At 50.6% G+C, this 12,722-nt stretch overlaps 1 protein-coding gene across 1 annotated transcript in view; it reads left to right on the top strand.

The window, feature by feature from the left end:
• Positions 1-12,722, top strand: part of LOC115329636 (UDP-N-acetylglucosamine--peptide N-acetylglucosaminyltransferase 110 kDa subunit) — a 30,581-nt gene that overhangs the window by 6,984 nt on the left and 10,875 nt on the right. Inside the window, exons 3-8 of the mRNA XM_029991348.3 lie at positions 197-347; positions 1,098-1,341; positions 2,688-2,756; positions 4,347-4,463; positions 5,115-5,314; positions 11,444-11,660. Coding sequence (XP_029847208.1) covers positions 197-347; positions 1,098-1,341; positions 2,688-2,756; positions 4,347-4,463; positions 5,115-5,314; positions 11,444-11,660 — 998 coding nt within the window. The remainder of the gene's footprint in view (positions 1-196; positions 348-1,097; positions 1,342-2,687; positions 2,757-4,346; positions 4,464-5,114; positions 5,315-11,443; positions 11,661-12,722) is intronic.

Here is a 12,722-nt window from a genome sequence, read left to right on the forward strand (position 1 = left end):
AACAGAACGCTTTCTCTACACATTCGTATTCCATGCGTGCTCGGTACCTAGTGGTATTGCCCGTCGGAACTGCGTGCATTTGCTTCGGGCCATAACCATACTGCCGAAAAGACGAGCAAACTCGAAGACGGGCTTGGTATGGGACCGTGTCGACGACGTGGGGTCAACCGGTGTCTGAACGGCACGCCGCTTGCAGGCCTCGCCGAACTGGCCCACCGGGAATACCAGGCGGGCGACTACGAGAATGCGGAGCGGCACTGCATGCAGCTCTGGCGACAGGACCCTTCCAACACGGGGGTGCTGCTGCTGCTCAGCTCCATCCACTTCCAGTGCAGGCGCCTCGACAAGTGAGCCCATCTTGGCCACGCTGCCTGGAGCGCCTCTGCAAACATTGTGTTTACCGCGACCTCAGAAGTGCTCGCTCGATTTTCGCCCCACGACGTTGTACGAGTGTCACGCCGTCGCTGGCTGCAATCTTGGCAGTGTCCAAGTGGCAGTGGTGGACGCGTCAGATGTATGTTCTGCTGCCGATTGCTCTCCAGCTCGACACAAAAGTCGGGATACCGCGATGACAGCGACACTTGCATCTGCTGTTACTTTCTGCCAAAACTTGTATGACATCCAACGGCACGACAGGCCACTTCGGGACCACTTTCGATGCATGGACCATGCGCATCGAATTGGGTTCACGCACAGTAACTCTTGTTTTAGGAATTGATATAGATAAGGTTAATACGGTAATCTCGCATCAGTTGAATCCTGATATTACGCAACGACGGCTTATTTTTTTTAGATAAGCCGGTGAAGGCGCATGCCACCCCTTAACTCTTCTCGGGGGGTTGGGTGGTTGAGCATTTGGCATTTTGGCACATTTAAGCTCGGAGTATGTGGAGTGAAAGGTGCCCCAGGTTCAATCACCACCCCCACCCATTTCGATTTGGAGGAGCGTCGTACCGGCATGCGGTCATGTATCGCTTCCGAGTCATACTGCACCGGCTAAATTCCTCGTTTATGGCGTAAACCAGCGCCGCCATACCTCAAAGGCAGACCGAGCTTACGCTGTCTAAACACAAAATTTGGTTCTTAACTCCGTTTAGGTCTGCCAACTTCTCCACACTGGCCATCAAGCAGAACCCACTGCTGGCGGAGGCCTACTCGAACCTGGGCAACGTGTACAAGGAGCGGGGCCAGCTTTCGGACGCCCTGGAGAACTACAGGCACGCCGTGCGGCTCAAGCCGGACTTCATCGATGGCTACATCAACCTGGCCGCCGCCCTGGTGGCAGCGGGGGACATGGAGCAGGCCGTGCAGGCCTACGTGTCCGCCCTACAGTACAACCCCGTGAGTGGAAGGGGTTTCCGCACAGCCCAAGGCCCCCGCAACCTCGTTCCGCTCATTCTCTTAAAGGCCGACCTGCAGAGCCGTCTTCTCTCAAAAGGAAAACCGTTTACTTAATAATTTATTTATTTACATTATCCTGAGGGCCATTAGGCATTAGAGAGGGCCTTGGGCATTAAATCCCAATGTTGAAAATGGCTTTACGAAATCTGATGGGGTCCTTGATAGTAGCAATGTCTTCAGCAAGGTCATTCCAGTCTACAATTGTGTCAGGGAGAAGAGCGTTTCGATGTGCTGGGAAAAAACATTGCGACCGGGCTATTTTGTTACAATGATCTAGTCTTGCCGAAGGAAGGATAGGTTGGTGGATAGAGAAGATACTTCATGTCACGTGGCTTATACACAAAGTCGGTCTCCTTGCAACGTTTAGCGGGAAACTGACTCCACATGACCCCACCACCAATTCAATTTACCGCTAAAGTTAGCGGGGAAACTGAGTTGGTGCTGAGGTCATCTTGCCGCTAAATTTAGCGGGGAAACTCAATGCACAGTGTTGCATTATGGGACATCAACACCAATTCAGTTTTGTCGCTATATTTAGCGGGGAATTGAGTGGGTGTGTAGGTCCATGAGGTATCATAATGCAACGCGCGCGGTTATTTTGACGCCGACCCCACTGTACACGGAAACGGGCGCCTGGGAGCTGCTCTCTAAAAAGGTACCCACAAACGACTCCCTAAACACGAGGGATTGGTTGTCTTGACACGGGACCCCTCACTTTTAAAGATTAGGTGGTGTTTATTTTCTTTTACTATATGATAAATGGTAGGGTTGGTCGCAGCATGAGGACTAGCTTAGTTCTAGACAAAAGAAGTAAAATGCCGCATGGAGTGCTCCTGGCATGCTGAGGTACGAAAACGACTGCTACACTCTGACACTTGGAAATGTGGTGGGTTATGCAAAACTCTTTTTAACGACTTGAAGTACTCGAGGCTCCCTGCATGGCTTTTCTTGCGTCCCGGTCAGGGCGCCGCAGGGCCTGCTCGTACTGCCTCACCCCGTACATGGTGTGTCGGTATTGCACTCAGCCCCACCTTTGATTGACCTGCCACATGGCATTTTCCATCTAATTAAAATCTACGAGTAAAGCAGTTAGATTAGGAGAGACGAGACGAGGACCAGATAAAAGAAGCGGGCGAAAGGAGCGTAGAAACGACTCGGGCACCCATGAATAAGTTGCGTTCCTTCGACGAAAAAGAAGACTGATCGCGCTTCTCTCCGCAAAACGTGCTTTGTGCGAGACCGGACGTCTGCGCCCACAAACCTGCCCTCTTTCTGTCTCGTTTCAGGATCTGTACTGCGTACGCAGTGATCTGGGGAACCTGCTGAAAGCCTTAGGTAGGCTAGACGAAGCCAAGGTACGCCACCCCCGTCGACGTCTCCTCGGGCCTGCGCGATCTGGAGTTCTTCTTCCCTCGCCCTCCTCCCCCCACTTGCATTTTGGTTCCTCGACGGTAAAGCGGGGTATAGTCGCTGACGGAGTGAGAACTGCGGGGTGTCTTTTTCCGCCGCCCAGCCTCCAGCACCCGCTTGTTGCCTCTTTTCCTGCGCATGTACGTTGTTTTACTGACACCCAGGCATTATCCGAGGTGGGAAGCTCGCGCTGGAGGCGACAGAACTCCCACCTGCCGTTCTCATTCTGTCAGCGACCATAGCGGGGCCACTCCTCTTGCCGGGGCCAAGGGACAGAGCGGGCCAGGCTCGAAGCGCCAAGGCGGCGGCAGCGGCGCATCGTATCGTGGCTGGGTAACAGACTGCTCCTTAGTTTTCAGTACCGCCTTTGAACCCCAGCGCCCCTCCCCCCACCTTGGTTGGCCACTTTTTGGGCCTCCCCGACACTCCTGCCAGCGAGCAAAGTGCGAGATCGACGACGTCTTCCAGAACCACGACGACGACGTGGCCGGGGCGCAGCGGCGGCGGCGGCGGCGCAAACCCCGGGCTCTGCTGCCTGCACCGCGTGGCCGGAGACTCTGCTCGAACCTCTGGGATTCTTGCGGCGACATGAGGAGGGTCTCTGCGGGGATTGCTGGCGGCCCGAGCAGAGCTCTGCGATGGTGGCGGCGGCGGCGGCGGCAATGCGCAGCCAAGGCGTGCAACTGCAGTAGTTTGCGGTGGCGGTGGCATAAGCGATGGCAGTGCGTGCGGCGTAAGGCGATGCAGCGTAAAGCGATGGCGGCATAGGCGGAAGGCGATGGCGGCGCAGAGCGATGGCGGCGAAAAGCGGCGGCAGTGCAAAGCGGCGGCATGCGTGCATTTGTTTTTGGTAGTTCGAGTTTGGCCCGCACATTTTATCGGAGCCCTTCCCCGCGAGAGGAGTGGCTACTGGTGAAGGATGTGTCTGGGATCGTGACCCGCACCCGCCCGGGACGCAGTACCCCGGCGCGGGTGCAGGCCACAGTCTCTCAGGGGAGAGAGAGTTTGCAGGTGTCCCAGAGAGTGCCGTGGCGCCCCACCGACTAATGCTCCTTCTTCTTTCTTCTCTCCCGAAGCCTCGGTTTGGGTGTAGTGTTTGGTAAGGCGGCCAGGGTAAGAAAGGCTCAGCGGCGTCTACTGCGACGGGGGATCTCGGCTGGCGGCGCTCCTCAGGCTGCGGTAACCTGGTCAGTCCGCCCCTGACGCTGGGCTAGACCCCTTTTTCTCTCTCTTCTCTGTGGCTCTTCCCCCCCGCGGCCACGTGGGACCGCCCCCGGGAGGCGGGGCACGGCCACCCGCCCGCTTGGGGCACTTCCGGGGGCGGTCCTGGGAGGCGCGCTGGCGACTTCGCCCGGCACGGAGCGGCAGCACGAGCGCGTCCCCTCCCCCGCGCGACGCCGTTTCTTTTGCGAGGCCTGCGCGCGCGCATAGTCGGCTGCGAGGTGCGTCCCTGCGCGGCGCGGCGGCGAGCGGCGGTGATTTTGGTGGCCGCCGGCCTGACGTTTGTCCTCCCCACGGGGCGTGCGGGCGCACAGGCGTGCTACCTAAAGGCCATCGAGACGTGCCCCACCTTTGCGGTAGCCTGGAGTAACCTGGGCTGCGTGTTCAACGCCCAGGGCGAGATCTGGCTGGCCATCCACCACTTTGAGAAGGCAAGTAGCGTCGGCAGATGCCGCGCACGGCGCCTTAAAACGCGGCTTCCACCGGTGCGTTTACCGCGTCCCAAAAGTGGTCCCATTATTTCTGCCCAAAACCGTTGCAACGGTGTTAACCTTGCCGCGATCCTGGTGGTGGCACTGCAGCGTGGCCGGACAGGGCTTACGCCCGTTCTACCGTACGTCGCTCCCCAACTCGAAAGTCTGTGGAAGTTGTGGCAGTCACGAGTTGGGACTTTGCGACGACGGCGACAGGCTTATACGGCCGCCTGCCAGGGTCGTGACGACACAACAATCTGGCTCCCACGACATAATTTGTTGCCACTTCGGGACCACTTCCGATGCGAGAGCAGTGTCGGGCGCAAAATCGGTACTACCTAGAGGGCGGCCTGTGTGTGATGTCGTTAGTGGATCTTGCCTTAAGCGGTAAACACACTGAAGCTTGATGAGAGTGGGCTAACATCGCGAGATGCCCTATCAACGATGCGAGGTAGGCGGTGCTGTGGGGATCTACTAGCGACAATGTTTTGGGCGAGGGGAAAGGTTCGGGCCTTGTAGGCGGTATTGGCTAAACGCATTGGTAGAAGACTCGTTCCATAGAGCCATCGTCTCTTCGGAGCCGCTTATAAAGGCGCCTCTCTGACTTAGGCAGTGGCGCTGGACCCCAACTTTCTGGACGCCTACATCAATCTGGGCAACGTGCTGAAAGAGGCACGCATCTTCGACCGGGCGGTGGCGGCCTACCTGCGCGCCCTCAACCTGAGCCCGAACAACGCGGTGGTGCACGGCAACCTGGCCTGTGTCTACTACGAGCAGGGCCTCATCGACCTGGCAGTGGACACCTACCGGTAAGCCCCTTCCGAGCACTGGGAGTCTCTCGGTGGCGCCGAGGCAAGACGCCGGCTGACGGGTCCGAGGTGCTTGCAGTTTGTTGGAGGCTCGTTGCGGAGAAGGCGTCGCGTGACCGAGATTCCGGTTGAACATGAAACAATCCCCAGTGGTCGAAATGAATCCCCAGTCTTCGGCTGGAGCGTGCCAGATGCCCTTCGTCGGTTTGGCACGTGAAACCCCCCAATTTGACTTTGATTTGAGGTTGCACTCTTGGGACTCCAGAACGTGCTGCAGACCTGAATTTGAGACAGTGATCGAGAAGATCCGTTTAAATTAATGTTGATGTACTTAATTAAAGGGACCACACTGGCTAAAGGTTGAACTTCTGAACTACTAAAGTGATCAGAATGAAATTTGCAGGGGAGATTTAACTTCAGATATAGGTGGATTGTGCAGACTTTCAGTTCTCTAGGACAACTTTACACACATGCATAAAAAGATGTGTCACTCTTCGTCAAGAAATCTATATGGAAATGGAGCTATTAAGCATCATTTTGACTGCTTGAATATAAAGTGGGGGCTGTGGGACATCGGGCTATCTAGTTTTTATAACTCATATGTAAATATTTTTGGATGAGTGATTACCTCAAAATATGCGATGCATATCTGTCCTATGTCAATGTTTGTAAACATAGTTTTTTCTCAATGAGGTCTTTAGCTTAAAACAAAATAAGGCAGATAGCCCGATTCCTCAGTAAATTTCACTTCAGAAACATCTCGATTGTGGTATCAGAATAATTTTACCTTCAAACAGAAGATTCCTTGGTATGAAATTTGGAGCAAAAAGCGGAACTGAGAAAAATGCCTTCAAACATTGAACATCTTTACTTTGTTAGTGCCTCACAATGTGTTGAAAATATTTTATATCAACATACCTATTTGGCACAGGGTTATGAAATTTAGTGTAAGGGTGTAGGATTAGTTCCTAAAACCAAAAACCTCAAAATTGAAAAATTAATTTTTTCAAAAAATTTGGAAACTTAGGCCAATGTCCCCCCTTAAAGGGACCATGAAACAATTTTGAAATCGAATTTCATCCACTGCACGTCGTAAAATGTGTGAAAAAAAAAAACCAAAACAGAAATAGCCAAAATAAATTTCGTCATAGAACTTTTAAAAGAAAAACGGACTCTTTCATGTCTTCTTTCCTTCGAAAGCTCTCTGCCTTCTCATTGCGATGCATCCACGGTGCCAAAGCATGTCAGCCGAATCCACATCGCCTATTGGACAAGAGCCTACCTCACCAGCACCACAATCATAAACGATAAATAGCCGGCGAATGTTTTTTTTTTTTTAATTTTTATTAAAGAATATTCTTATCCCCATTTTGTAGCATAATTAGCCATGTGATAGAAATAGCCAAATTTTATAATGCTCGGAGCCATGCGCCATCTATCATGTGGTAAACGAAGCAAATGAAAGATCAGACTGCGCCTGCGCCGTCAACCCACGCGCGTCGTCTGCTGAGGAGAGCTCAACCGTGCGTGTTGCATGCCGGTCGCCGTTCCTGCTATCTGCTGAAAAACATGGCGTCAGTGTTGATCAACGATGCGGTCGGCGTGGTGGAAGCTCATCGTTCCGCGTAGAGCGCTATCCTTGACTGAATTCTCGTCGTGTGTCGCAATGATAACTTAGCACATCCTAGAAGGGAAGATCCATCTACCCATGCAGCAATGTTGTGGCGGCACTCTCGAGACAACAGTATTGCTTGTGCCATTGTGTTTGTTTACTCCAACTACAGTGATGCTTCCTTAGCATTTGTGTCCTTGAACATCTCCCGGATTTCTTATTTTGCACATTTCATGTGTGTGCTTAAAGGCCGCCGTACAGTTCGCGCTTTCCACTTTTTCTGCGTTTCCTCCTCTCCTGCCCTCCTTTCCTTCCTTCACCGCCCTCCCCCGAGGGGACAACATGGAGAATGGATTAGGAGACGCCTCCGTTAATCCGGCTTAACCCGCCGAAAAGGGGGCCTGCTGCTTGACTAAAAACTATTTAATGCTCAAAAAAAAAAAAAAAAAAAAAACCGCCGCGGGCAGCGATTGTATGCGCTTTGCCGGATGCGCAACGCTCCGTCCGCATTGAACAAGCTTGTATGCCTTGGACTAACATTTTTTGAAGTGCGGCAGGTTTAGTGTAGGTCCTATCATATGGTCCTGCAAGACTTCCCTGTCCGCCACAAGCTAGCCAATAATTCAAGAACATAACGACGGCAGCGTAGTCAAACAGTGTAAAATAAAATGTACATAATATTTCTAAGAACACCGTTGTCTTCACTGCTTGGCTTTCAAATTCTTAGCGCTGCCAATAATCGTAATCAAACTATTTTCATGATTGAAGACAACTCGTCGTGCATCGACCCCAAGATTACGCTTACGTGAAACATGATTCGGCGCGGGAGCGGCTCGAGTCACCGTAAACATTTTTTTTTTTCAACGTGGATTTTGCTTTTTTAATTTAGCTGAGGCACCACTGGCAGAACACGAATCGCATACTTGGAAGGTATATACCGTCTGAAAACTCATATAGCTGGTTCAGTGAATGCAATACTATCGCATTCGTTGAAGCTTGATTTGTTGATTCGAACTTCAACAAATCACACGCACCCATTCTCCCTATTCCTGTTTACCCAGTCATAGTCGTTCCCTCACGATGCAATACGAGTACAAGTAACCAGTTTATGCATTGTTGACGTTAATTGGACAGCCGTGATCACACGGTTTTTAGAAGCGCTATAGAACGAGCACAAGCGTCGAATTCCGGTACACTGATTCATTTCTGTCTCACCGCCGTGACGCCACACGAGAAAAGCGATTTCGTTCTGTCTGTGAAATTAGGAACACAGAAATCAAGCCATAATCCCGGTAATAAAACAAAGCGAAATGGATCTCTGCAGCCAATACCCAACCGTTTGCGAGGTGACTAGGCGAAAGCATATATTACCTCCGTACCTTTACCCTCTGCACACTGCCAGAGAGAGTCATACAAACTCCTTGGAGCTATTGTCAACACGATTGCGTTTGCAAGCCTCTAGTTTGACTCGGCTGGGATTCGTCCCTTTCATAGCTCTCTATGAAACGAGAAAGGTAGATACTTTTCTACATTGGGTGGGTTTGCCCGGGGCCTCCAGTTATTTACGGCCAAAATCACACTGGAGGCGCTTCAGCAATGTTCACTCTGGTCGACACACGTGCACACTAAAAATGCTAGTCGTCTGCCTTCCCAAAAGATACTTGAAGAGCCAATCATAGACACCGACGGATAACGAGGCCGAAATTATGCTTATACCTCAAAACAATTATAACACAAATTTGGCCTCGTCATTCCCAAGCTGGTTGCCGGACGAAATTCTCTATGCGTATTGCAAGCCAGGGTTGGTAATAGTCACATAAGATACGTACGGCAGAATTCCCTGCCATAAATAAAATGATTTGGCTAACGCTAATGTTACGCGAAATAGGTGCAAAGAGTTTTGCAAAAGGGAGCGTAAACCGAGAAAAAGGAAAAAAAAAAAAAAGACAGAAGAAAAGGAGAAGTAAGAATAATAAAAAAAATCTCTGGCGACGTGGCAAAAAAAAAAAAAAAAATTCTGTTCATGTGATTTTTATTGTCACGTCACCGAACAAAAAAAAATAAACGAAATAAAAAAAGAACACGAGAAAAAATCATCCCCTGCCCGGTTTCGAAGCTAGGCCCTCTTGATCGTGAAACTAGCGCGCTATTCGTCGCGCCTAGTTGCGCCGACATAACTTTTTTTTTTTTCTTTCTTTATTGCAAGTTGCGCCAACATAACTCTGCCTGTAATGCTCGCGCATTTTCACATCATAGGAGAAAGCTTAGGTGCCTTCGTAGTTTTTCATGTATGTGTTGTTTTTATTTGTGGCAAGAGTTCACGTTCCAGAATGCTTTTAGAGTTTTGGAGCAAAACGAGTTTTTTTCATCCGAGTCACCTTCTAGAGCCAGTAGTCCGCACTGGGTCGTCCAGCTAATCAAGCAGCTATTTTCAAATTCTCTGACGTGCCCGTCCTCGCATCCGAGGTCGCCGTTTGACAAGCTTATCTTCCACCTGGTAGCCGGAACCCCAGCGGCAGCTTTGTTCCGTCCCCACTCCCTCTCGAGAGGACGGCTCGCCCCGGGGCTAATCCCCATTCTCTAGACGCCCTTTCCACCCAACGCTGGCCCTTTCCCTCCCCGTCTCCAGCTTCGGGAGAGAAGGTTCTTCCCTGCAGAACGTCCCGTTTGTACAGCGGCCTTTAAGTTCAAGGTATTGTACTGGTATGTACTGTACTTAAAGGCATGTATGAAGGATGCAAATTTTGACGCGTTTTCATCACCCAAGAAAAGTGATTAGTGTTAACATTCCTTGAACGATCGCAATGTCTATGTGATCACGAAATCATATTTGTATGTTGCTATATCGCTGCTAAGATTACATCATCTTTTGCAATCATAGAAAAGGCATGTGGCAAGATTTGTACTATTGCTAAAATTGTGTGTTAAAGCCGTGATCGTCCAAGACGGCATACTGCGTCTTTTTTTCTTTTTCATCCACTTTGCCCTGCGAGCCTATCGTGACAAAATAAAAATTAATAAAGCTTGAGCCCATAGAAAACTGTCCATTTTCTGCTTCGCCAAAGAGTGGCAGCGCGTCGCCCCCTTTTAAAAGGCACTGTGGAAATAGCTGAAGGCGGCAAAGAAGCGGCCATCATGCTGACGACCTGCTGCGCTTGTTGCAGTGGTTGCAGGAGTGTGTATGCGTGGCGCAGAGCGGTTGTTGCAGTCGTTCTGGTTACAGTGGGCGCAGTCGTAGCTAATGCGCTCGTTGCAAGTGCCCGAATTACAGTTTGTGCAGTCCCAAGCTTAAAAAGAAACAGTTGCGGTTTCTTCGCTTGCCACCCGAGGAACCACGTCTAAACACTTGGTGCAGGCTCATCGGTTTGAGGGACCCCGGGTCTACAGTCGTCCGTGTACGCTTGGAACATTTCGTATGTCGGAGTCGCCACTCCTTGTCCGATTCCGATGAGGAATTGGAGTCTTTGTCGGACGACTCGCCGCACTTTCCAACAGGCGTACCGGCCTATGGCACCAGTCCCATGCTGTCGCTGTAGCGCAACATATCTAATTGAATTTCATTCAGCTGCGATGTGTCGTGGCTATCGCGGTGATGAGAGGCACCAATTCAGAAAATATGTCGGTGCCATCGGTGCCATCAGTGCACTAAAACCCCGTGGTAAAAGCTACCGGCACACCGCCAGCTCACCGCTAACGCTCCCATTCCCTTACTGCCGAGAGAACTTCTGTTTCCGATGTCGGAGTATGTCACAACCATCAAAATTATGCTGCGGCTTGTTTTGTGGTGAGTTGGAGAGGAAGAAAACTTTAGATTTCATTAATTCGTTGTGTAGAAGTTGATAAACGAAAACGTATGCCTGTTTGGCATTCAGTAAACATTTAATGTAAAAGTTATTTGGCAAAAGTAAAAAAAAGTCATTTCACGGTCCCTCTAAGTAAAGGTCAGAGTTTTTCATTCGAGTTTTAGTGCAGACAAACGGAAGGTTTCTGCGGCCAGTGCCACACCTCATTGGGGACTTCTCTAGAAGTTCTCTGCTCTGTTCAGGAAGCTTTGGCTGGATGAAGTCATCCAAAAGGAAACGGACATTTCAGGTTTTTAATTATCAAATCATTCATAGGAATCCAGGTCTAAGGGTGGCTCATTTCGGTTTTAATGTGGAAGAACAAAGGGTCTCTACTGTCACTGCTGTGCTTCACTGGCGACATTCCTTCCTTTTGCTGGGTTCACCTTGGGCCACTTGCATCCTTTCTCCCAGCATATTCTACGCCTTTCGTCCGGCAAGGAGGCACATAGGGCGTGGCGAGCCCAGCTTCCAATCCCGCTTGCCTCGCCCTCCGGTCTGCCACTCACCGCCGTGCTTTCCGAGCACTCTGTTTGCTCGTACGCTCTTGCGACCGCAGCTGTCAATGGTCTCTACCTCATTGCTCCGCGGAACTCGTCGCGAGAAATTTCTGGAAGTGTGGGCAGACGCCGTTCGTCCCTGACGGAGGCCGTGTATTCTTGCGCGTGTGTGCAGGCGGGCGATAGAGCTGCAGCCCAACTTCCCGGACGCCTACTGCAACCTGGCCAATGCCCTGAAGGAGAAGAGCCTGGTGACCGAGGCAGAGGACTGTTACCAGACGGCCCTGCGGCTGTGCCCGACCCATGCAGACTCTCTCAACAACCTGGCCAACATCAAGCGGGAGCAGGGCTTTGTCGAGGAGGCCACCCGCCTCTACCTCAAGGCCCTTGAGGTGGGTGGCCGGTAGACGAGCTTGCTCGATTCGACATCTACTCTCGAAGCGCTCGTGGGGATTTTTGTAAGGGGATGAAGATGAACGAATCGGAGCGTTGAAACCTGCTACATCAAACAATTATACAGACACGATCATGCTGACAAATACAGCGTGCTCAGGATGTGTCCCACATCCTGAGCCATACTGCGTTTATGGTTTGTGTTAGATTCTTCATTCTTTTTCTTAAGGCAAAAGCCTTACTCGTCCCATTGCGCGAAAAAGCGGCGTCGTAGTGCCAGAAAGAGGGCCATAAAATCCGTCATCAAGCACGCGTTGCCCAGTCTTATGTTCAAGTACGATGGCATCCTTGGCGTCGTCCTTGAGGTCGTGCTCTAGGCGTAGTCCTTGAGGTCGTCCTAGACGTTGTACTCTAAGTGTCGTTCTCAGCGTCATCCTCTAGGCGTCATCCTCAACGCCGTCCTCTAGGCATTGTTCACGATATTGTCGTAGACATCATCCTTAAGGTCGTCCTAGAAGTCTTCCTAGATGTTGTCCGAGAGGTCGTCCTCGGCGTCGTCTTAGAGGTCATTCTAGACGCCGAACTTGACGTCCATCTCTAGGACGTTGTTCTATACGTCGTCTTATACTTTAATAAATGTAGAAACATCACTCGAAAACATTTCTCCTGCGGGACAATAATGCTTTTGCCTTCCCACACGTATGCAATCTTCAGTGTCCTCCCATAATTTTTTTTTATTTTCACCTATTTTTTTATTATTTGCTTATTTATACAGTTAAACCTCGATGTAACGAAGTCGGTAAAATTCGCAATTTACTTCGTTACATTGAAATTTCGCTAAATCGAAATTTGGCTTTAGCATGCGAACAAAAATTCCGAAACATTTTACGGGTATGAAAACTCACCGAAAATGACATTTATTTTGGGGCAAAGTAGTCCGCGAGTTTTGGACATTCATATTAAAAATAGCGCAAAAGAGATGGGACAAAAAGACGAAGGAGCACACAGGACAAACGCTTTGCGAGTTTTGCTTGCGCCTTGTCCGACAGTAGCAGCGGCGT

The sequence above is a fragment of the Ixodes scapularis genome, unplaced genomic scaffold (genome assembly GCF_016920785.2).
Source record: "Ixodes scapularis isolate PalLabHiFi unplaced genomic scaffold, ASM1692078v2 PGA_scaffold13__105_contigs__length_92229423, whole genome shotgun sequence".
NCBI lineage: Eukaryota > Metazoa > Arthropoda > Arachnida > Ixodida > Ixodidae > Ixodes > Ixodes scapularis.